This window comes from Melanostigma gelatinosum, assembly GCF_949748355.1.
Source record: "Melanostigma gelatinosum genome assembly, chromosome: 2".
In the NCBI taxonomy this organism is placed as follows: domain Eukaryota; kingdom Metazoa; phylum Chordata; class Actinopteri; order Perciformes; family Zoarcidae; genus Melanostigma; species Melanostigma gelatinosum.
In genome coordinates, this window is record NC_136635.1 from 33,226,879 (window position 1) to 33,247,340 (window position 20,462).

The 20,462-nt window shown below is 49.0% G+C and overlaps 1 protein-coding gene across 4 annotated transcripts in view; it reads right to left on the minus strand.

Annotated features, from left to right (window-relative positions):
- The window catches only part of plekhg4 (pleckstrin homology domain containing, family G (with RhoGef domain) member 4), a 40,671-nt gene that overhangs the window by 6,559 nt on the left and 13,650 nt on the right, over positions 1-20,462 (minus strand). For 3 of the 4 annotated variants that reach the window (XR_013772816.1, XM_079289619.1, XM_079289618.1), the window contains exons 2-19: positions 17,494-17,691; positions 13,792-15,070; positions 12,523-12,699; positions 11,938-12,061; positions 11,776-11,869; positions 11,583-11,669; positions 11,279-11,395; positions 11,099-11,197; positions 10,738-11,022; positions 10,389-10,511; positions 9,906-10,097; positions 3,734-4,608; positions 2,951-3,200; positions 2,702-2,791; positions 2,390-2,614; positions 2,133-2,303; positions 1,867-2,047; positions 938-1,054 (exon numbers count right to left, since the gene is read on the minus strand). Coding sequence is in view for 3 of the 4 variants with exons in the window: in XM_079289619.1 (XP_079145745.1) it covers positions 938-1,054; positions 1,867-2,047; positions 2,133-2,303; positions 2,390-2,614; positions 2,702-2,791; positions 2,951-3,200; positions 3,734-4,608; positions 9,906-10,097; positions 10,389-10,511; positions 10,738-11,022; positions 11,099-11,197; positions 11,279-11,395; positions 11,583-11,669; positions 11,776-11,869; positions 11,938-12,061; positions 12,523-12,699; positions 13,792-15,070; positions 17,494-17,691 (4,684 nt within the window). In the remaining variant the exon portion in view is untranslated. Of the gene's footprint in view, positions 1-937; positions 1,055-1,866; positions 2,048-2,132; positions 2,304-2,389; positions 2,615-2,701; positions 2,792-2,950; positions 3,201-3,733; positions 4,609-9,905; positions 10,098-10,388; positions 10,512-10,737; positions 11,023-11,098; positions 11,198-11,278; positions 11,396-11,582; positions 11,670-11,775; positions 11,870-11,937; positions 12,062-12,522; positions 12,700-13,050; positions 13,644-13,791; positions 15,071-17,493; positions 17,692-20,462 lie in introns of those variants that run through there. The other variant, XM_079289620.1, reaches the window with a different exon arrangement.

The following is a 20,462-nucleotide window of genomic DNA, read 5'->3' on the forward strand; positions in this document are numbered from 1 at the left end:
GTAATCTACCTCATCTACGTAATCTACCTCATCTACGTAATCTAGCTCATCTACATAATCTACCTCATCTACGTAATCTAGCTCATCTACGTAATCTACCTCATCTACGTAATCTACCTCATCTACGTAATCTAGCTCATCTACGTAATCTAGCTCATCTACATAATCTACCTCATCTACATAATCTACCTCATCTACGTAATCTAGCTCATCTACGTAATCTAGCTCATCTACGTAATCTAGCTCATCTACGTAATCTAGCTCATCTACATAATCTACCTCATCTACGTAATCTAGCTCATCTACGTAATCTAGCTCATCTACATAATCTACCTCATCTACATAATCTACCTCATCTACGTAATCTAGCTCATCTACGTAATCTAGCTCATCTACGTAATCTAGCTCATCTACGTAATCTACCTCATCTACGTAATCTACCTCATCTACGTAATCTAGCTCATCTACGTAATATTGCTCATCTACGTAATCTACCTCATCTACGTAATATACCTCATCTACGTAATCTACCTCATCTACGTAATATACCTCATCTACGTAATCTATCTCATCTACGTAATCTAGCTCATCTACGTAATCGACCTCATCTACGTAATCTACCTCATCTACGTAATCTACCTCATCTACGTAATCTACCTCATCTACGTAATCTACCTCATCTACGTAATCTACCTCATCTACGTAATCTAGCTCATCTACGTAATCTAGCTCATCTACGTAATCTAGCTCATCTACGCAATCTAGCTCATCTACGTAATCTAGCTCATCTACATAATCTACCTCATCTACGTAATCTACCTCATCTACGTAATCTACCTCATGTGCATCGTAGAATTTGAGAATCAAGATTTGTATGTGAATCGATCCCCCCCACACTCCTACTCGTGAAATGTGCTTTTATTTTGAAAAGCGTTACCTCTGCTCTTCATGATGTAGTGAACGGCTCGGTCACTGATGGCTGCGTCACTCGGCTGGATGTCCAGAAACGGTTTATTACCGACTCCCATCGACACCATCTCCTTCAGACGTATCTCTGAAACACAGACCATGAAGAGGACCACGAAGAGGACTCAGGTGATGAAGAAGACCATGAAGAGGACTCAGGTGATGAAGAAGACCATGAAGAGGACTCAGGTGATGAAGAAGACCATGAAGAGGACTCAGGTGATGAAGAAGACCATGAAGAGGACTCAGGTGATAAAGAGGACCACAAAGAGGACTCAAGTGATAAAGAAGACCAGGAAGAAGACTCAGGTGATAAAGAAGACCATGCAGAGGACTCAGGTGATAAAGAAGACCACGAAGAGGACTCAGGTGATGAAGAAGACCACGAAGAGGACTCAGGTGATAAAGAAGACCATGAAGAGGACTCAGGTGATGAAGAAGACCATGAAGAGGACTCAGGTGATGAAGAAGACCACGAAGAGGACTCAGGTGATAAAGAAGACCATGAAGAGGACTCAAGTGATAAAGAAGACCATGCAGAGGACTCAGGTGATAAAGAAGACCACGAAGAGGACTCAAGTGATAAAGAAGACCACGAAGAGGACTCGAGTGATAAAGAAGACCATGAAGAGGACTCAGGTGATAAAGAAGACCATGAAGAGGACTCAGGTGATGAAGAAGACCATGAAGAGGACTCAGGTGATGAAGAAGACCATGCAGAGGACTCAGGTGATAAAGAAGACCATGAAGAGGACTCAGATGATGAAGAAGACCATGCAGAGGACTCAGGTGATAAAGAAGACCATGAAGAGGACTCAGGTGATGAAGAACACCATGAGGAGGACTCGGGGATGAAGAAGACCATGAAGAGCAGATGATAGAGAGCTCTGGTTCCTGTACCTTTGTTTCTGGTGGCCTGGGTCCAGAGGATCCGGGCAACTCCGGTGGTCCAGGCATGTTTCACCTCCGACGTGGCGGCCTGAAGGATGAAGGTCTGGTTCTTGGACGTCCTCCTTCTGAACCAGATCTCAAACCGCAGCCCGTTTTCTCCTGCGGACTCCGTCAGACCCACATCGGCTGTCTGGAGGACACAGAAGAGGATCTCAGTCTAGACCTCCACAGTGGGGGGGGGGGGGGGGGCTGTGGGACTCAGACCCTGGTTTTACCTTGAAAGAGTGTTTGTAGATGAAGACGTCCAGGCCTCCCTCCATCTTCTTGGGTTTACTGAAGAGAACGAGCTCCTCGAACAGGAAGATGTGACGCTGACATTTCCTCCTGCCGGTCCAGACAGTGAACTCATCCTGACGGATCAGCTGACCCTGTTCCTTCAGGTTCACCTGCAGACAGACAGTTCACGATGAAGGAAGACATACTGAGGAGGAAGAGGTGGAGGAGGAGGAAGAGGAGTTCACACTTTACGTACATCACAGTCTCGGATGGCGTCCATTGCCAGCAGGTCGTTGCCGTGGCGAAGCTGGAACTTCACCATGTTGGTGGCGGCCTGAAGGGCGTCAAGCTCCGCCTCCTGAGCCCCGCCCACCTCCTTGATGAGGTCAGTGAGCAGCAGAGCGTATTTACTCATCCTCTGCACCGGCTTCAACAGGTAGGACGACAGGTCCATCTTATCGCCCAGCTCCACCTGCTTACTCTGGGGGGGGGGGGGGGGGCAGTGAGTCATCAGGGGTCAGAGGTCACAGTGAGTCACTAAAGGAGGAAGAAGTGAGACTGTTCTCACCCTGAAGAAGGAGTTCCCGTGGTTGGCCAGCAGAGCATCAGACTTTGGTTTGTTCTTACTGTACAGAGCGTAGAGACAGAACTGATCCTTCTGTTAGACACAACAACAACAGCTGCGTCAACAAACACACCTGATCATCATATTATTGATCATCTACGGGACGTCCTGTCAGCTCTGAAGTGTGTGTTCAGTGTGTGTGTGTTCAGTGTGTTCAGTGGGGGACCCTCAGTGGGTGGTTGTGGTTCCTACATGTCTGATGAAGCAGTGGGGGACCCTCAGTGGGTGTCTCCAGCAGGCCTCCAGCTCCTTCAGGAAGAACTGACTGTGGAAGTCGAGGAGCTTCTCCAGGTTCCCGAAGACCACGGAGCGTTTCCCCCTGAGGTCCTGAGGGAGGTCGGCCCGGTCCATCTCAGGGAAGTAGTGCTGGATGATGTAACGCAGAGAGCGCACATACTCCCGCTCCGTGGTCACCATCTCCTCCACCACGTGACGCAGCTTACTGCAGAGACACACCACATCCATCCCATAATAACATGCAACAACTGATGCTCTTCTGTGTAGAATCTGTGAAGTATGTTTGACTCCATCTGACCAGCGGTGGGCCGTCAGGGCCTCTCTGCTGACCTCAACAGAATCACAAAGCTATTTCTATTTTATAATGTAATAATTGTTCTTAAATGCACAACATGTATTGTAATTTATAAACATATTTTCCCGTTATCTTGTGTTCTCATTGCACAGCTGCTGTCTTCCTCAGCTGCTCTGCTTCCAGTGCAGCTTGTTTTCAGTAGAGCTTTTATCCAATCAGATCTCACCTCTGTGTCTCTAGGTAGAACAGAGGCCTGCAGACTCTCACGTGCATCATGTGCACTTTCAGTGAACGTCTCTGAGTTTCAGCTGCAGGACAGCAGGTACAACATGCCATCACTGACCGAGCGATACATGTTAATACTAATACTGAGATAAAGTACCTCAAACGTGCAGTTTACTTTAAAGCTTGAAAGGAACCCCCCCCCCCGGCTGATTACCCACCTCCCTCTGGGCCGGGTCTCTGCTGCCGGGCTGGCGGTGGTCCCGGTGGTCCCGGTGGTCCCGGGGCTGCGTAGACCTTGTCCTGCCCAGCCGTGAGCAGCCGTCCTGGGGCAGAGTGTGCGGTCGGCGGCCTCGGAGCTGCTGACCTCCAGGCCGCGGATGAACACGCCCGTGTTTCCTCTGCGGACCGGCTCGCTGAGGGCGCGAGGACACGAACCGCCGAACCGAGACACCTCGGGGGTGGAGGGGGGGCCGTCGAAGCTCTGGGTCTTCCTGAGCTGCTGCCGTCTGCCGGAGGAGAAGAAGGAGGAGGAGAGGCTGGGACTGGAGGAGCAGATATCCACCTGGTCTGCTGACTCCTGTGAGGAGACGCCGTGGAACAGACGCTGGAGGAGCGGGGTGACAGGGGAGGAGGTGAGGAGGGGGGAGGGGGTGGAGGAGGGGAGCAAGGAGGTGCTGTTACGAGGAGGTGAGGAGGTGTTGTCGTCCTCCTCAAGGGGGCAGGTGGAGGAGGAGGTCTCGCGGAGCCCCCAGAGTCCCGACAGCCTTCTCCTGGAGGAGGCGGAGTATCGACTGAGGGCGGAGTCAGAGCGCTGCCTGTGGGCGGAGTCTCGCGTCCTGAGCGCCGCCTCCATCTTCCTGTCAAACATCTTCTTGGTCTCCTGACACTTGGACCAGGCGACGCTCCACTGACGGAGGCCTCGCTCGCCAGCCGCCGCCTTCACCTCCTGGAAACGGTCGTCTGGGATCAGCGGGTGCTGGCGGCGGTACTCCTCCAGGCAGCCAATCACAGACTGGCATTTGTCCGGCAGCGTGCAGTCCTCCATACTGACACCAGCGAGGTGACGCATCCCCTCCAACGCCCAGCCGCAGGCCTGAGGGGGGGGGGGGGGGGGGGTCATTTCATCATTATGCTCAATATGTTTGTTTGATAAAGGTGAAAAAAAATAAAAAGCTTTGACGTGTGTGTGTGTGTGTGTGTGTGTGAGAGAGTGTGTGTGTTAGTGTGAGAGAGTGTGTGTGTGTGTGAGAGTGTGTGTGTGTGTGAGAGAGAGTGTGTGTGTGTGTGTGTGTGAGAGAGTGTGTGTGTGTGTGTGTGAGAGAGAGTGTGTGTGTTAGTGTGAGAGAGTGTGTGTGTGTGTGAGAGTGTGTGTGTGTGTGAGAGAGAGTGTGTGTGTGTGTGTGTGAGAGTGTGTGTGTGTGTGAGAGTGTGTGTGTGTGTGTGTGTGAGAGAGAGTGTGTGTGTGTGTTAGTGTGTGTGTGTGAGAGTGTGTGTTAGAGTGTGTGTTAGTGTGTGTGTTAGTGTGTGTGTGTTAGAGTGTGTGTTAGTGTGTGTGTGTTAGAGTGTGTGTTAGAGTGTGTGTTAGAGTGTGTGTGTTAGTGTGTGTGTTAGTGTGTGTATGTTAGAGTGTGTGTTAGTGTGTGTGTGTTAGAGTGTGTGTTAGAGTGTGTGTTAGTGTGTGTATGTTAGAGTGTGTGTTAGTGTGTGTGTGTTAGAGTGTGTGTTAGAGTGTGTGTTAGTGTGTGTGTGTTAGAGTGTGTGTTAGAGTGTGTGTTAGAGTGTGTGTGTTAGTGTGTGTGTTAGTGTGTGTATGTTAGAGTGTGTGTTAGTGTGTGTGTTAGTGTGTGTGTGTTAGTGTGTGTGTTAGAGTGTGGGTGTTAGTGTGTGTGTTAGTGTGTGTATGTTAGAGTGTGTGTTAGTGTGTGTGTGTTAGAGTGTGTGTTAGAGTGTGTGTGAGAGTGTGTGTTAGTGTGTGTGAGAGTGTGTGTTAGAGTGTGTGTTAGAGTGTGTGTGAGAGTGTGTGTTAGTGTGTGTGAGTGTGTGTGTTAGAGTGTGTGTGTTAGAGTGTGTGTTAGAGTGTGTGTGTTAGAGTGTGTGTTAGAGTGTGTGTGTTAGTGTGTGTGTTAGTGTGTGTGTGTTAGTGTGTGTGTGTTAGAGTGTGTGTTAGAGTGTGTGTTAGAGTGTGTGTGTTAGTGTGTGTGTTAGTGTGTGTATGTTAGAGTGTGTGTTAGAGTGTGTGTGTTAGAGTGTGTGTTAGAGTGTGTGTGAGAGTGTGTGTTAGTGTGTGTGAGAGTGTGTGTTAGAGTGTGTGTTAGAGTGTGTGTTAGAGTGTGTGTGTTAGAGTGTGTGTTAGAGTGTGTGTGTTAGAGTGTGTGTGAGAGTGTGTGTGAGAGTGTGTGTTAGTGTGTGTGAGAGTGTGTGTTAGAGTGTGTGTTAGAGTGTGTGTTAGAGTGTGTGTTAGAGTGTGTGTTAGTGTGTGTGTGTTAGAGTGTGTGTTAGAGTGTGTGTGAGAGTGTGTGTTAGTGTGTGTGAGAGTGTGTGTTAGAGTGTGTGTTAGAGTGTGTGTTAGAGTGTGTGTTAGAGTGTGTGTTAGTGTGTGTGTTAGAGTGTATGTGTTAGTGTGCGTGTTAGTGTGTGTGTTAGTGTGTGTGTGTTAGAGTGTGTGTGAGAGTGTGTGTTAGAGTGTGTGTTAGAGTGTGTGTTAGAGTGTGTGTTAGAGTGTGTGTTAGTGTGTGTGTTAGTGTGTGTGTGTTAGAGTGTGTGTTAGAGTGTGTGTGAGAGTGTGTGTTAGTGTGTGTGAGAGTGTGTGTTAGAGTGTGTGTTAGAGTGTATGTGTTAGTGTGCGTGTTAGTGTGTGTGTTAGTGTGTGTGTTAGTGTGTGTGTTAGTGTGTGTGTGTGAGAGTGTGTGTGTGAGAGTGTGTGTGTGAGAGTGTGTGTTAGAGTGTGTGTGTTAGTGTGTGTGTTAGTGTGTGTGTTAGTGTGTGTGTGTGAGAGTGTGTGTAAGAGTGTATGTGTTAGTGTGTGTGTTAGTGTGTGTGTGTGAGAGTGTGTGTGTGAGAGTGTGTGTTAGAGTGTGAGAGTGTGTGTTAGAGTGTGTGTTAGAGTGTGTGTTAGAGTGTGTGTTAGTGTGTGTGTTAGTGTGTGAGAGTGTGTGTTAGAGTGTGTGTTAGAGGGTGTGTGTTAGTGTGTGTGTTAGTGTGTGTGTGTGAGAGTGTGTGTGTGAGAGTGTGTGTTAGAGTGTGTGTGTTAGTGTGTGTGTGTTAGTGTGTGTGTTAGTGTGTGTGTGTTAGTGTGTGTGTGTTAGTGTGTGTGTGTTAGTGTGTGTGTGTGTTAGTGTGTGTGTGTGTTAGTGTGTGTGTTAGTGTGTGTGTGTGTTAGTGTGTGTGTGTGTTAGTGTGTGTGTGTTAGTGTGTGTGTGTTAGTGTGTGTGTGTTAGTGTGTGTGTTAGTGTGTGTGTTAGTGTGTGTGTTAGTGTGTGTGTGTTAGTGTGTGTGTGTTAGTGTGTGTGTTAGTGTGTGTGTTAGTGTGTGTTAGAGTGTGTGTGTTAGTGTGTGTGTTAGTGTGTGTGTGTTAGTGTGTGTGTTAGTGTGTGTGTTAGTGTGTGTGTTAGTGTGTGTTAGAGTGTGTGTGTTAGTGTGTGTGTTAGTGTGTGTGTGTTAGTGTGTGTGTTAGTGTGTGTGTTAGTGTGTGTGTTAGTGTGTGTGTTAGTGTGTGTGTTAGTGTGTGTGTTAGTGTGTGTGTGTTAGTGTGTGTGTGTTAGTGTGTGTGTTAGTGTGTGTGTTAGTGTGTGTGTGTGTTAGTGTGTGTGTGTGTTAGTGTGTGTGTTAGTGTGTGTGTTAGTGTGTGTGTGTGTTAGTGTGTGTGTTAGTGTGTGTGTTAGTGTGTGTGTGTTAGTGTGTGTGTGTTAGTGTGTGTGTTAGTGTGTGTGTTAGTGTGTGTGTTAGTGTGTGTGTTAGTGTGTGTGTTAGTGTGTGTGTTAGTGTGTGTGTGTGTTAGTGTGTGTGTTAGTGTGTGTGTTAGTGTGTGTGCGTGTGTTAGTGTGTGTGTTAGTGTGTGTGTTAGTGTGTGTGTTAGTGTGTGTGTTAGTGTGTGTGTTAGTGTGTGTGTTAGTGTGTGTGTGTTAGTGTGTGTGTGTTAGTGTGTGTGTGTTAGTGTGTGTGTGTTAGTGTGTGTGTGTTAGTGTGTGTGTTAGTGTGTGTGTTAGTGTGTGTTAGAGTGTGTGTGTTAGTGTGTGTGTTAGTGTGTGTGTTAGTGTGTGTGTTAGTGTGTGTGTTAGTGTGTGTGTTAGTGTGTGTGTGTGTTAGTGTGTGTGTTAGTGTGTGTGTTAGTGTGTGTGTGTGTTAGTGTGTGTGTTAGTGTGTGTGTTCAGTGTGTGTGTGTGTTAGTGTGTGTGTTAGTGTGTGTGTGTGTTAGTGTGTGTGTTAGTGTGTGTGTTCAGTGTGTGTGTGTGTTAGTGTGTGTGTTAGTGTGTGTGTTAGTGTGTGTGTTAGTGTGTGTGTTAGTGTGTGTGTGTGTTAGTGTGTGTGTCAGTGTGTCCCTCCTCCTCCCGTTAGTGTTCGAATAGACTGGCTATCAGAAGAGGACGTAGTCGTCATGGTGACGTCTTTCATCGGTTTGTGGATGGATGTTTTGAAGCCTTCAGTTCGGCGATTTCACCATCGCCATCTTGTTTTTAACAACCAGTGAACAGGAAGTGACCATATATGGACTGAGGAGGAGTGACGTAGAGACGCCGTATACGTCTCTGGTGTCGACCTGTCAATCACTGTAGCCCCGCCCTAAAGCATCCCCTGCTTTATGGTCTGTGTGACTCTAAATGGACCATAATGTACTAAATGAACATCATGCTGTATTGAAGAAGACTTGAAACTAGAGATTGAGACATAAACTCATGTTTACAATGTTTACTGAGGGAATAAATCAAGAGAGAAGTAGAGTCATTTTCTATAGACTTCTATACAACCAGAGGAGTCGCCCCCTGGTGGACACTAGAGAGAATGCAGCTTCAACACATGACGCTTTGGCTTCTCTGAAAGAACCGGCGGTTTGTTTCCTGGTTCGAGAGGTTTTAACGTCTCTGTTGCTCTTATTTACAGTGTAAACAGTGACCCAGTGATTCTCAACCTGGGGGCTGGGACCCCACAAAGGGTCTCCAGATGAACACCAAGGGTCATGAGTGTTTGACTCTTTAGGACTGAATCACTGCTTAAGATGGTTTCCAACCGTCGGAGCTCCAAACATCGTCCTCAGAGACGTATAGACTCACATCAACACCTCCTCTTGAAGAGGAGTCCAAACTAAACACTCAGCCAACAAGAGGAGGAAGAGAAGAAGAAACGCTGATCAACAACATTCAGAACAACTTCTAAACTCGTCCTCACAGAGACGGACAGAAGCTAACAGTTAGCTTAGCTGCAGTAAGACACACACACACACACACAGATATATGTGTGTTTATAAAGAGAGAGAGGAGCAGAGAGTCTCGTCTCTGGAGTCAAACTGAAGCAAACTACACAAACAAGTGAATAACTGCAACACAAACACACACTAACTACACAACTGTACACTAAGTTAGAGCTGCATACACAATGTGTGTGTGCTGTGTGCAGCAGTGTGTTCGTACCTCGGTGTGATCTGTTGAAGCTCTGCAGTCTGACTGAAGAGAGCGGGAGCCGACCACACACACACATTCACACACACACACACACACACACACACACACACACTCACTGAACGGCAGATGGGCGGTCCCGGGAGGGGGTGGGGGGGGCAAGAGGGGGGGCACCAGGGCAACAAAGACTTTGTGAAAGGAGTGAAAATAGGAAGGAGGGAAAACTTGGCACTGGAATGATACCTGGACTACACACACACACACACATATATGTGTGTGTGTGTGTGACTGTGTGCGCGTGTGTGACTGTGTGTGTGTGTGTGTGACTGTGTGTGTGACTGTGTGCGCGTGTGTGACTGTGTGTGTGTGTGTGTGTGACTGTGTGTGTGTGCGCGTATGACTGTGTGTGTGCGCGCGTGTGTGACTGTGCGTGTGTGTGTGTCAGGTCAATATATCAGCTGCTCAGTGTATCACAGTGGAAACTTCACAATAAACTACAGTTCACTGCACAAAGTCTCTGCACAGACGTGAAGACGTTTCCTCGTTTCCTTGTTTCCTCGTTTCCTCGCTTGAACCGGAAGTTGTTTCTGCGCCGCCATATTGACGGCCGTCCCAAAGCTAAGAGGACCTGGTCTTACAGTACCTGGTCTAAGAGTACCTCGTCTAAGAGTACCAGGTCTAAGAGTACCTCGTCTAAGAGGACCTGGTCTAAGAGGACCTGGTCTAAGAGGACCTGGTCTAAGAGGACCTGGTCTAAGAGGACCTGGTCTAAGAGTACCTGGTCTAAGAAGCTGTAGAGTCTGACGGCCTGCTCCAGGTTCTGACCCGTGGTGTTGATCCTCTGACTGAAGTCCTGAAGCTGAGCCCAGAAACAGTGAACTCTGACCTCGTACTCGTGAAGGTCTGCTGACATCATGTGACCCCAACGATCCAGACGACTCAGCAACTCCTCACCTCGTCTACAGTGCTCCTGGAGGAAGAGAAGGAGAAGAAGATGGAGAAGAAGTGTGTATATATATATGTGTATATATATATATATATATATATATATATACACATATATATATATATACATATATACATATATATATATATACACATATATATATATATACATATATACATATATATATATATACACATATATACATACATACATATATATATACACATATATACATACATACAATACATACATACATATATACATACATACATACATCCATATATATATATATATGTGTATATACGCGTGTCCTACATAAGCAGTAGAGTGGAACTCTTTGTATTTCAGTAGTTTCTTGTTGAGAAGCTCCAGAGAATCTTCCGCTTCATTCAGACTCTTCAGACAAACTTCTCCAACGTCCTGCAGCCACGAGCTCACCTGAGTAGAAGTATATAAGTATATCAGTATATCAGTATATCAGTACATATGAAAATATGAATAGAACAAATTTCCATGACTTTTCCAAAACCTTTGGGATTTTATTTTTTTCCATGACGTTTCCAGGTTTTCCATGACCGTACGACTGTACATATATATGTGTGAGGAGTAACTGATCATGTGGTCCGGTGTCAGGTGAGTGTGGACTGAGCGTGCTCAGACTGACCTCGCTGAAGCCCGTCTCCAGGCCTCTGAAGTCCAGGATGAAGTTCAGCTCCTGGGTCCTGGCGTTGGACAGAGTGACCAGACGGTGCAGCAGCTCGTCCACCTGGTCATAGAGCGAGGACACCGTCTCCACCGCCGCCCGCCGGTCTAACGTCACGGTGCCACCGTCCTCTCTGCGGAGCAGAGACAGAGAGGCCCCGCCCTCCTGCTGCAGCTGCACCAATCGGCTGTCCTCCAGGATGCTCCGCATCACGGCCCGGTACCGGGACAGCAGCAGCTCGGCCTCCTGGGAAAGAAAGAGAGCTTCAGAGGGCATGATGGGAAGATGGCAGTGTGTGTGTGTGTGTGTGTGTGTGTGGTACCTCCTCTGCAGCAGGTAGAGGTGTGTTCTGCAGGATGTTGATGGTCTTCTGCAGCAGCTTGATGACGTCTTCACACTGATTGGTCAGCTGCTCCACTCTCTGAACAAACACACACAATCATTTGCTGTTATTTTATATTGTGTGTGTGTGTGTGTGTGTGTGTGTCTGTGTGGGACTCACTGATCTGAAACAGAGCCAGCTCCTCTGACTGAAGCTGTATGAACCTCCAAACTCTTCAGGAAGCTGCTGAAGATGCACCTGTTTGTGAAGAGACTTCAGAGAGAACAACACCTCCACCTGCACGCACACGCACACGCACACACGCACACACACACACACACACACACACACACACACACACACACACACACACACACTGAGAACCTCTAGATGTATCTGGTGTGAGCATCAGTCAGTGGATGCTGCTGCAGGTTAACGTTCAGGGTGATCATGTGATCATGTGATCATGTGACCAGGTGTTTACCTGTGTGGCTGCAGGTTTGTCCAGACGCAAAGAGGAGTCCTTGTCTAGCAGCAGGAGGACGGAGTGGACGGATCCGGGGACGTTTTCCTGAGAGACGGACCAGTTGTTTACGATCACTGTGTTTAACTGACTGTGTGTCGCTCTGTGGTGCGTTCAGGGTCCCAGGTTGTGTGTTGTAGTTTTCAGGACTCACCTGCAGGGACCTGAGGGCAGAGAACAGGGCCGGGACCGGAGCAGCTCTACGAGCGTCCACCAGAACCGTCAGACCCAAGGCTGCCACCTCCTTCCTGTTGTCACACAGGAAGTGATGTCAGAGGAGGACCAGTCTACAGTGGGGGGGGGGGGGGGGTCCTACCTGAGGGTGGAGGAGTAGTACAGCAGGAGGTGCAGCAGCTCTGCTCCGTCACAGTCTGGGTTGGACCACACGGAGCTCCTGGTGCAGACCGTCAGCAGAGCTCGACCACTCCGGTCTCTGGTCCCTGAACGAGACATGATGCATTCAGGGACCAGCAGGAAACACAGGAACTCATAACTCTCCATCAGTACTATGTGTGGAGCCTCACACCTCAACCTGAGGGTGTATTTCTTTTATTGATGTTTAATAAGAACATGAACAATATTATTATGAATAATATTAACAATGATAATAGTAATACTATATTATAGTTCATATATTAATAATGTCTTTTCTCTGACTGAACTAAAAAAACATGTTTGGCAATAAACCTGGATCTGGTTCTGATTCTGTTCTGGGTTCAGGTTCTGGGTCTAAACCTGGATCTGGTTCTGATTCTGTTCTGGGTTCAGGTTCTGGGTCTAAACCTGGATCTGGTTCTGATTCTGTTCTGGGTTCAGGTTCTGGGTCTAAACCTGGTTCTGATTCTGTTCTGGGTTCAGGTTCTGGGTCTAAACCTGGTTCAGGTCTACAGGTTTTTCTCACCTGGTAGACAGAGCGCTCCAGAGCGCTGCAGCACTGTGTAGAAGCTGGACTGGGAGGACTGGGCGAGCCGTACTGGGACCATGGGAGCAGCTGACTGGTCCAGCTGTGGTTCTGGTTCTGTTGGACTGGGACCAGTCGAAAGGGGGACATGAGACTGGACAGGAGGTCTGCTGAGGCCTGTAGAGAGAGGACACACACACACACATTCTGTTCACTCGTCCTCACACAGCTAGTCAACAGAAGTCAGTGACCCGTCCTCACGCTCACTAGTAGTCCACTGATTAACTTCTCCATCATAGAACTAGTTCACTAACTAGTCTACTAACTAAGTCTTCCAGTTCTAGGTCATCTACATCCTAACAGGAGAGACTAAGAGGAGGTTTTTGAGGAGGAAGGTGAAAGGGGAGGAGGAAGAGGAGCAGGAGTGATTCAGCCAATCAGATGAGATCAATGAGGACAGAAAGATGGTTTCTGGGATGAAAAGCAGGCGGCAGGAAAAGATTGAGGAGAAGAACCATGTTTCTGTACCTTCAGTCTGAAGCTCTGCAGTTCTTCCTCCACCAACCTCCTCACAGCTGATCTCCTCTTCATCCTCCTCCTCGTCTTCTTGTTTTTCCCGTCCTTTTTCAGACTCCTCAGGTTCGCACCAAAGTGAGTCTGGATCCATCGCCGGTGTGTTGTTTTCAGAATAAGAGTCCCCAGAGTGTGTGAGTTGTCTATTACTTTCAGAATAAGAGTCCGCAGAAAGTGTTTGAAGGCAGTTGTTTTCAGAATAAGAGTTCTCATTTAGTTTTTGTTGTGTAATATTTTCACAAGAGTCCTCATAGTGCTTGTGTTGTCTATTATTTTCAGAATAAAAGTCCTTGGAGTGTGTCTCTTCCTCTCCTTCTCTCACATCTTTCATCACTTGCTCTTCCTCCCTTCTTTCTTGATGCTGAACCGTAACCTGAACCTCTACTTCTACTCCCACCTCCTCTAACTCTTTGTCTCCCTCCTCATCCAACTCTTCCTCTGTCTCTTCACTTTCATCAAGTAAACCTTCATCCTTCCTACACTCTGCATCCTCCAGCTGATCTTCATCCTTCTCCTCATCTTCATCATCTGACACTACCATTTCATGCTTCCCTTTCCGTCTCTTCATCAGCTCTCTCTCCTCCCTCGTTTCCTCTGTCTCTCCCTCTTTCCCTCTCTCCTCTTCCTCTTCTTCACTGTGCTCTGTGCTGCTTTCAGGTTCAGTGTTTGACTTCAGACTTATGCCTGAATCCGTACCTTCTATGTGCTCCTGTGACAGCCAGCTGGAGGTTCCCACGGCTTCAGGAGGAGCAGAGGAGGAGGAGGAGGGGGAGATTGGGGTGAGGATGACAGGTACACAGGAGTCCTGGATCAGGTTCTCCTCAATGAGCCTGGAGCAGAGTGTGATGTGGGAGCTGACCTCCACACAGGGCCAGGAGGAGAGTGTGTGAAGTGTGTGTGCAGCAGAGAGTGTGTGTGCAGCAGAGAGTGTGTGTGCAGCAGAGAGTGTGTGAGTGTTGTGAGGTGTGTGTGCAGCAGCAGAGAGTGTGTGAGTGTTGTGAGGTGTGTGTGCAGCAGAGAGTGTGTGAGTGTTGTGAGGTGTGTGTGCAGCAGAGAGTGTGTGAGTGTTGTGAGGTGTGTGTGCAGCAGCAGAGTGTGTGTGAGTGTTGTGAGGTGTGTGTGCAGCAGAGAGTGTGTGAGTGTTGTGAGGTGTGTGTGCAGCAGAGAGTGTGTGTGCAGCAGAGAGTGTGTGAGTGTTGTGAGGTGTGTGTGCAGCAGCAGAGAGTGTGTGAGTGTTGTGAGGTGTGTGTGCAGCAGCAGAGAGTGTGTGAGTGTTGTGAGGTGTGTGTGCAGCAGCAGAGTGTGTGTGTGCAGTGGTGTGTGTGCTGGTCCTGGCTCGGTGCTGCAGACTGATGGACTGGGTTAAGGAGCCTTTCTGTGGGGAGAAGCGAGGCAGCTCCATCAGCTCCACGTACTCGCCCTCCGAGTCTTCGCCCTCGCCGCTCGCTGCTGATTGGAGGAGCTCTACTTCCTGTCTTGAGGAGCTAGGATTAATCAACGTATCTCCATCCTTAACGGACGACTCTGTCTCCTCCTGCAGGGAGGTCTGTGGCCGGCTGATGAACTGTGGGTAGACCAGGTCCTCCCACGGGACCCTGAAGACGTCTCCGTGAGCAGAGAGGAGGCAGCGCTCCAGCCTCGGCGTCCCTCGCTGCTCCTTCTCCCTGTTGACCGAGTCCAGCCAGGCCATGCTGAAGAGGGACCGCGGGGCTATCTCCGACACCTCCTGCTGCTCCACATGACGGCCGCCGGCGGACACGCTGCACAGGAGGAGGCGGGGGGAGGAGGTGACGGCTCTCCTGTAGGAGGCGCTGTGTGCTCGGGGAGGAGGAGGAGGAGGAGGAGGAGAAACCAGCAGGTAGAAGTCTCCTGGACGGAGGAGGCGCTGGTTCAGTGGACAAAGCTGAACAACTACCTTCTCGTGGACGCACAGAGGCCAGCCTTCATGACGAAACAACAGACCACAGTACTGCAACTGAGGAGGAGGAGGAGGAGGAGATAAAGAGAGGAGATAAGGATCTGTTAAAATGATTCACATTACATTCAGGCTGTAACTTATGATGTTATATTCACTTTCAGTGCTGACTAAATAACACAATCTCTGGAGTAGTAGCAGTGTAATCAATTTTTCAGAATAAGAGTCCTCAGAAAGTATTTGAAGTCTGTCATTATCAGAATAAGAGTCTTCAGAGTGTTTGTGTTGTCTATTACTTTCAGAATAAGAGTCCTCTGAGTGTGTCTCTTCCTCTTCCCCTCCTTCTCTCTCATCTTCTTTCATCACTTGCTCTTCCTCCTTTCTTTCTCGACACTGCTGCTCAACTGAAACCTGAACCTCTTCTTCTACCTCCTCAAACTCTTTGTTAGATTTAGATTACTTAGTGTGATCAATATTTTTCCCCAACAAGGAAGAGTGGGAGTGAGTGGAGAGTTAAGACTAATTCACATCTGTATCTGGTTCTTTACCACAGCAGCATCAAACAAACAGCTTCACATGATTCTGGACTTTGTTCGCTGCTGACTTCTTGCTGTGGCCTCTGACTGACATCTGTGGCGACGCCCAACAGGTGAGTGTTGATCCAGAGAGTCACCTTTACCAAACATTACAAATGAAACAACCACGCAGGGTGTTCAACAGGGCAAGAACAGACAACAGTGTGAGTCATCAGTGAGAGTTGGTTCATCACATAGTCCTGACTCCTCAATCAGACAGGATGGGCTACAGACTGGACGGTAGCCTCTACAGACTGGACGGTAGCCTCTACAGACAGGACGGTAGCCTCTACAGACAGAAGGACGGTAGCCTCTACAGACAGGACGGTAGCCCCTACAGACAGGACGGTAGCCTCTACAGACAGGACGGTAGCCCCTACAGACAGAAGGACGGTAGCCTCTACAGACAGGACGGTAGCCCCTACAGACAGGACGGTAGCCTCTACAGACAAAAGGACGGTAGCCCCTACAGACTGGACGGTAGCCCCTACAGACTGGACGGTAGCCTCTACAGACAGAAGGACGGTAGCCTCTACAGACAGAAGGACGGTAGCCCCTACAGACAGAAGGACGGTAGCCCCTACAGACTGGACGGTAGCCCCTACAGACTGGACAGTAGCCTCTACAGACAGGACTGTAGCCCCTACAGACTGGACGGTAGCCCCTACAGACTGGACGGTAGCCCCTACAGACTGGACGGTAGCCCCTACAGACCGGACGGTAGCCCCTACAGACTGGACGGTAGCCTCTACAGACAGGACGGTAGCCTCTACAGACAAAAGGACGGTAGCCCCTACAGACAGAAGGACGGTAGCCTCTACAGACAGGACGGTAGCCCCTACAGACAGGACGGTAGCCTCTACAGACAGGACGGTAGCCCCTACAGACAGAAGGACGGTAGCCTCTACAGACAGGACGGTAGCCCCTACAGACAGGACGGTAGCCTCTACAGACAAAAGGACGGTAGCCCCTACAGACTGGACGGTAGCCCCTACAGACTGGACGGTAGCCTCTACAGACAGAAGGACGGTAGCCTCTACAGACAGAAGGACGGTAGCCCCTACAGACAGAAGGACGGTAGCCCCTACAGACTGGACGGTAGCCCCTACAGACTGGACAGTAGCCTCTACAGACTGGACGGTAGCCCCTACAGACTGGACGGTAGCCCCTACAGACTGGACGGTAGCCCCTACAGACTGGACGGTAGCCCCTACAGACCGGACGGTAGCCCCTACAGACTGGACGGTAGCCTCTACAGACAGAAGGACGATAGTCCCTACAGACAGAAGGACGATAGTCCCTACAGACAGAAGGACGATAGTCCCTACAGACAGGACGGTAGCCCCTACAGACAGGACGGTAGTCCCTACAGACCGGACGGTAGCCACTATAGACAGGACGGTAGTCCCTACAGACAGGACGGTAGCCCCTACAGACTGGACGGTAGCCCCTACAGACTGGACGGTAGCCCCTACAGACAGGATGGTAGCCCCTACAGACAGGACGGTAGTCCCTACAGACCGGACGGTAGCCACTATAGACAGGACGGTAGTCCCTACAGACAGGACGGTAGCCCCTACAGACTGGACGGTAGCCCCTACAGACAGGACGGTAGCCCCTACAGACAGGATGGTAGCCACTATAGACAGGACGGTAGTCCCTACAGACAGGACGGTAGCCTCTACAGACTGGACGGTAGCCCCTACAGACTGGACGGTAGCCCCTACAGACAGGACGGTAGTCCCTACAGACAGGACGGTAGCCTCTACAGACTGGACGGTAGCCCCTACAGACTGGACGGTAGCCCCTACAGACAGGACGGTAGCCACTATAGACAGGACGGTAGCCCCTACAGACCGGACGGTAGCCCCTACAGACCGGACACGAGACAGATCCAAGGATACTCACGCAGGCATTTTGCTGGAGATCCGTTAACAATTGCTTTGCAGGCAGCAAGAAGTGGATCAGGTAGCGAAGGCCGTCTCCTCTGTAGCAGTTCTCCACCACGTTGAGGACCTGACAGAGGACAGTTGGCGATGTGGCCTGGAAGGGCGGGTAGAGGGCTGAGAGAGCAGTCTGGATGCAGCGGTCCAAAGATTCAGAGTCCTGTGAGGAAAAGAACAAAGACAGACAATGGTCAGACTTTTAACAGTTTGTAGCTTCACTGCACTCTTCATTTAATTCAGCTAATGTTAGAGGCTTTTTACACTGCAGTTGGCCGTTAGCTAAGATCCCAGGGCGACGACTTATTTTACACTTTCAACTTCAAATAATCAGTAACCCGAGCCTTATCCCAGGGCAGACTCCAAAAACCTTCTCGACGGAAAAGTGGGAATTCAGGTTAAAACAAAGCAACAGGATTTTTCTTTGTAAATAATGAAAATAATTTTCATTTAAGATAATTTAAGATAAGAATAAATAAGATAAGAAAATAAAATTGAATACAAGATCTACATCTCTCCATCTCGGATGAGGGTTTAGATTAAACTATTTATTTTGATGTACAAGTTGGTGTGCAGCAGTTGAGGTACAAAAAAGAAGTCAGAAAATAAAGATTGTCAATCAGGTGCAAAAGTACACAAGGCCAGAGACAAAGGGAGGTCAATGGTGACGAGGGTTCGGCAGTAAAAACAGTGAAAGATGACCAGCTGACACACAGAAACACAACACCTCAAAAGAACAGAGACTTCTGTTTCTGTACCAGACCCACCAGTCCCACAGACCAGTCCCACAGACCAGTACCAGTCCCACAGACCAGTACCAGTACCACAGAGCATTTACACCAACCACAGCACACAGCTGAGTCCTGCAGCCTCCGGTGCTATAATTAGTCCACACATTGATGTTACTGTACTCCAGTCAGTTGTTCCGCCTCTGAACAGAACGCCTCTTATCAGCACGTGTTCCTTCTCCGGCTGCACGGCCAAAAACAACTTTCAAGGATTTCAGGCTAACCGCAGCAGAGGGCACGCCCCGACGGGCCCTGGAGGTGTGGCTGGGAGACCCCGTCTACAGGGTGTGGGGGGTGGGGGGGTAACTGGATCCACTGGTCTGGAGTCTGGAGGCCGGTCAGGTAAAAATATCAGGCGGCACCCGTCGTCTGGCTCCAGCCGGCTGAGTGTGATGACATACATTTAAACTGCTGACTTCAGTAGTTCTGCCTGTTTATGTGCAGCTTGTGTTTGTGTTTTCTTCTTCTGTGGTTTCCTCTTTCATTGAGATCATGAAGCTTCATTTAAACCTCATCAGACTGACAGCAGCTTCATCCTCTGGTCTTCAGTAAACTCTGAACAAACAGTCGGCATGTTGTCAGTCACACAAACTCTTTAAGTGTTTGTGTGTAAATATGTCGCCGCCTTCATTCACACAGAGTCGGTGACGTCATCATTTAGCACAGAGATTCAACAAGTGTAACTCTACTTATGTGTATTAAACATAAAACATATATAATTATTATAGAGTCAATCCACTGAGATTGTTTATTTCATGCAGAGTGATTTATCTTTGCATTAAAAATATAATTTTTAAAACGGACGGACAGACACGCTAGTACACACTGGACACGCTAGTACACGCTAGTACACACTGTGGACACGCTAGTACACGCTAGTACACACTGTGGACATGCTAGTACACACTGGACACGCTAGTACACACTGGACACGCTAGTACACACTGGACACGCTAGTACACACTGTGGACACGCTAGTACACACTGTGGACACGCTAGTACACACTGTGGACACGCTAGTACACACTGTGGACACGCTAGTACACTGTGGACACGCTAGTACACACTGTGGACACGCTAGTACACACTGTGGACACGCTAGTACACACTGGACACGCTAGTACACACTGGACACGCTAGTACACACTGTGGACACGCTAGTACACTGTGGACACGCTAGTACACACTGTGGACACGCTAGTACACACTGTGGACATGCTAGTACACACTGGACACGCTAGTACACACTGGACACGCTAGTACACACTGTGGACACGCTAGTACACACTGGACACGCTAGTACACTGTGGACACGCTAGTACACACTATGGACACGCTAGTACACACACTGGACACGCTAGTACACACTGTGGACACGCTAGTACACACTATGGACACGCTATGGACACGCTAGTACACACACTGGACACGCTAGTACACACTGTGGACACGCTAGTACACACTATGGACACGCTAGTACACACACTGGACACGCTAGTACACACTGTGGACACACTAGTACACACTGTGGACACGCTAGTACACACTATGGACACGCTAGTACACACTGTGGACACACTAGTACACACTGTGGACATACTAGTACACACTGTGGACACGCTAGTACACACTGTGGACACGCTAGTACACACTATGGACACGCTAGTACACACACTGGACACGCTAGTACACACACTGGACACGCTAGTACACACACTGGACACGCTAGTACACACTGTGGACACGCTAGTACACACTGTGGACACACTAGTACACACTGTGGACACACTAGTACACACTGTGGACACGCTAGTACACACTGTGGACACGCTAGTACACACTATGGACACGCTAGTACACACTATGGACACGCTAGTACACACACTGGACACGCTAGTACACACTGTGGACACGCTAGTACACACTATGGACACGCTAGTACACACACTGGACACACTAGGAGGAGTGAGGAGGAGGAGGCACATGAAGCAGGCTGAGTGAGGTTCCCATGGGAAGATGATGAGAGAACACTCTGAATAATAACCTGATCGTCCTCCACAGACCGTCATCAAACACACCGTTGGATCTCATTTCCCTCTTATTCAAGTGAAGAGCGTCACTGCTGACAACACAGGGAGTCAACATG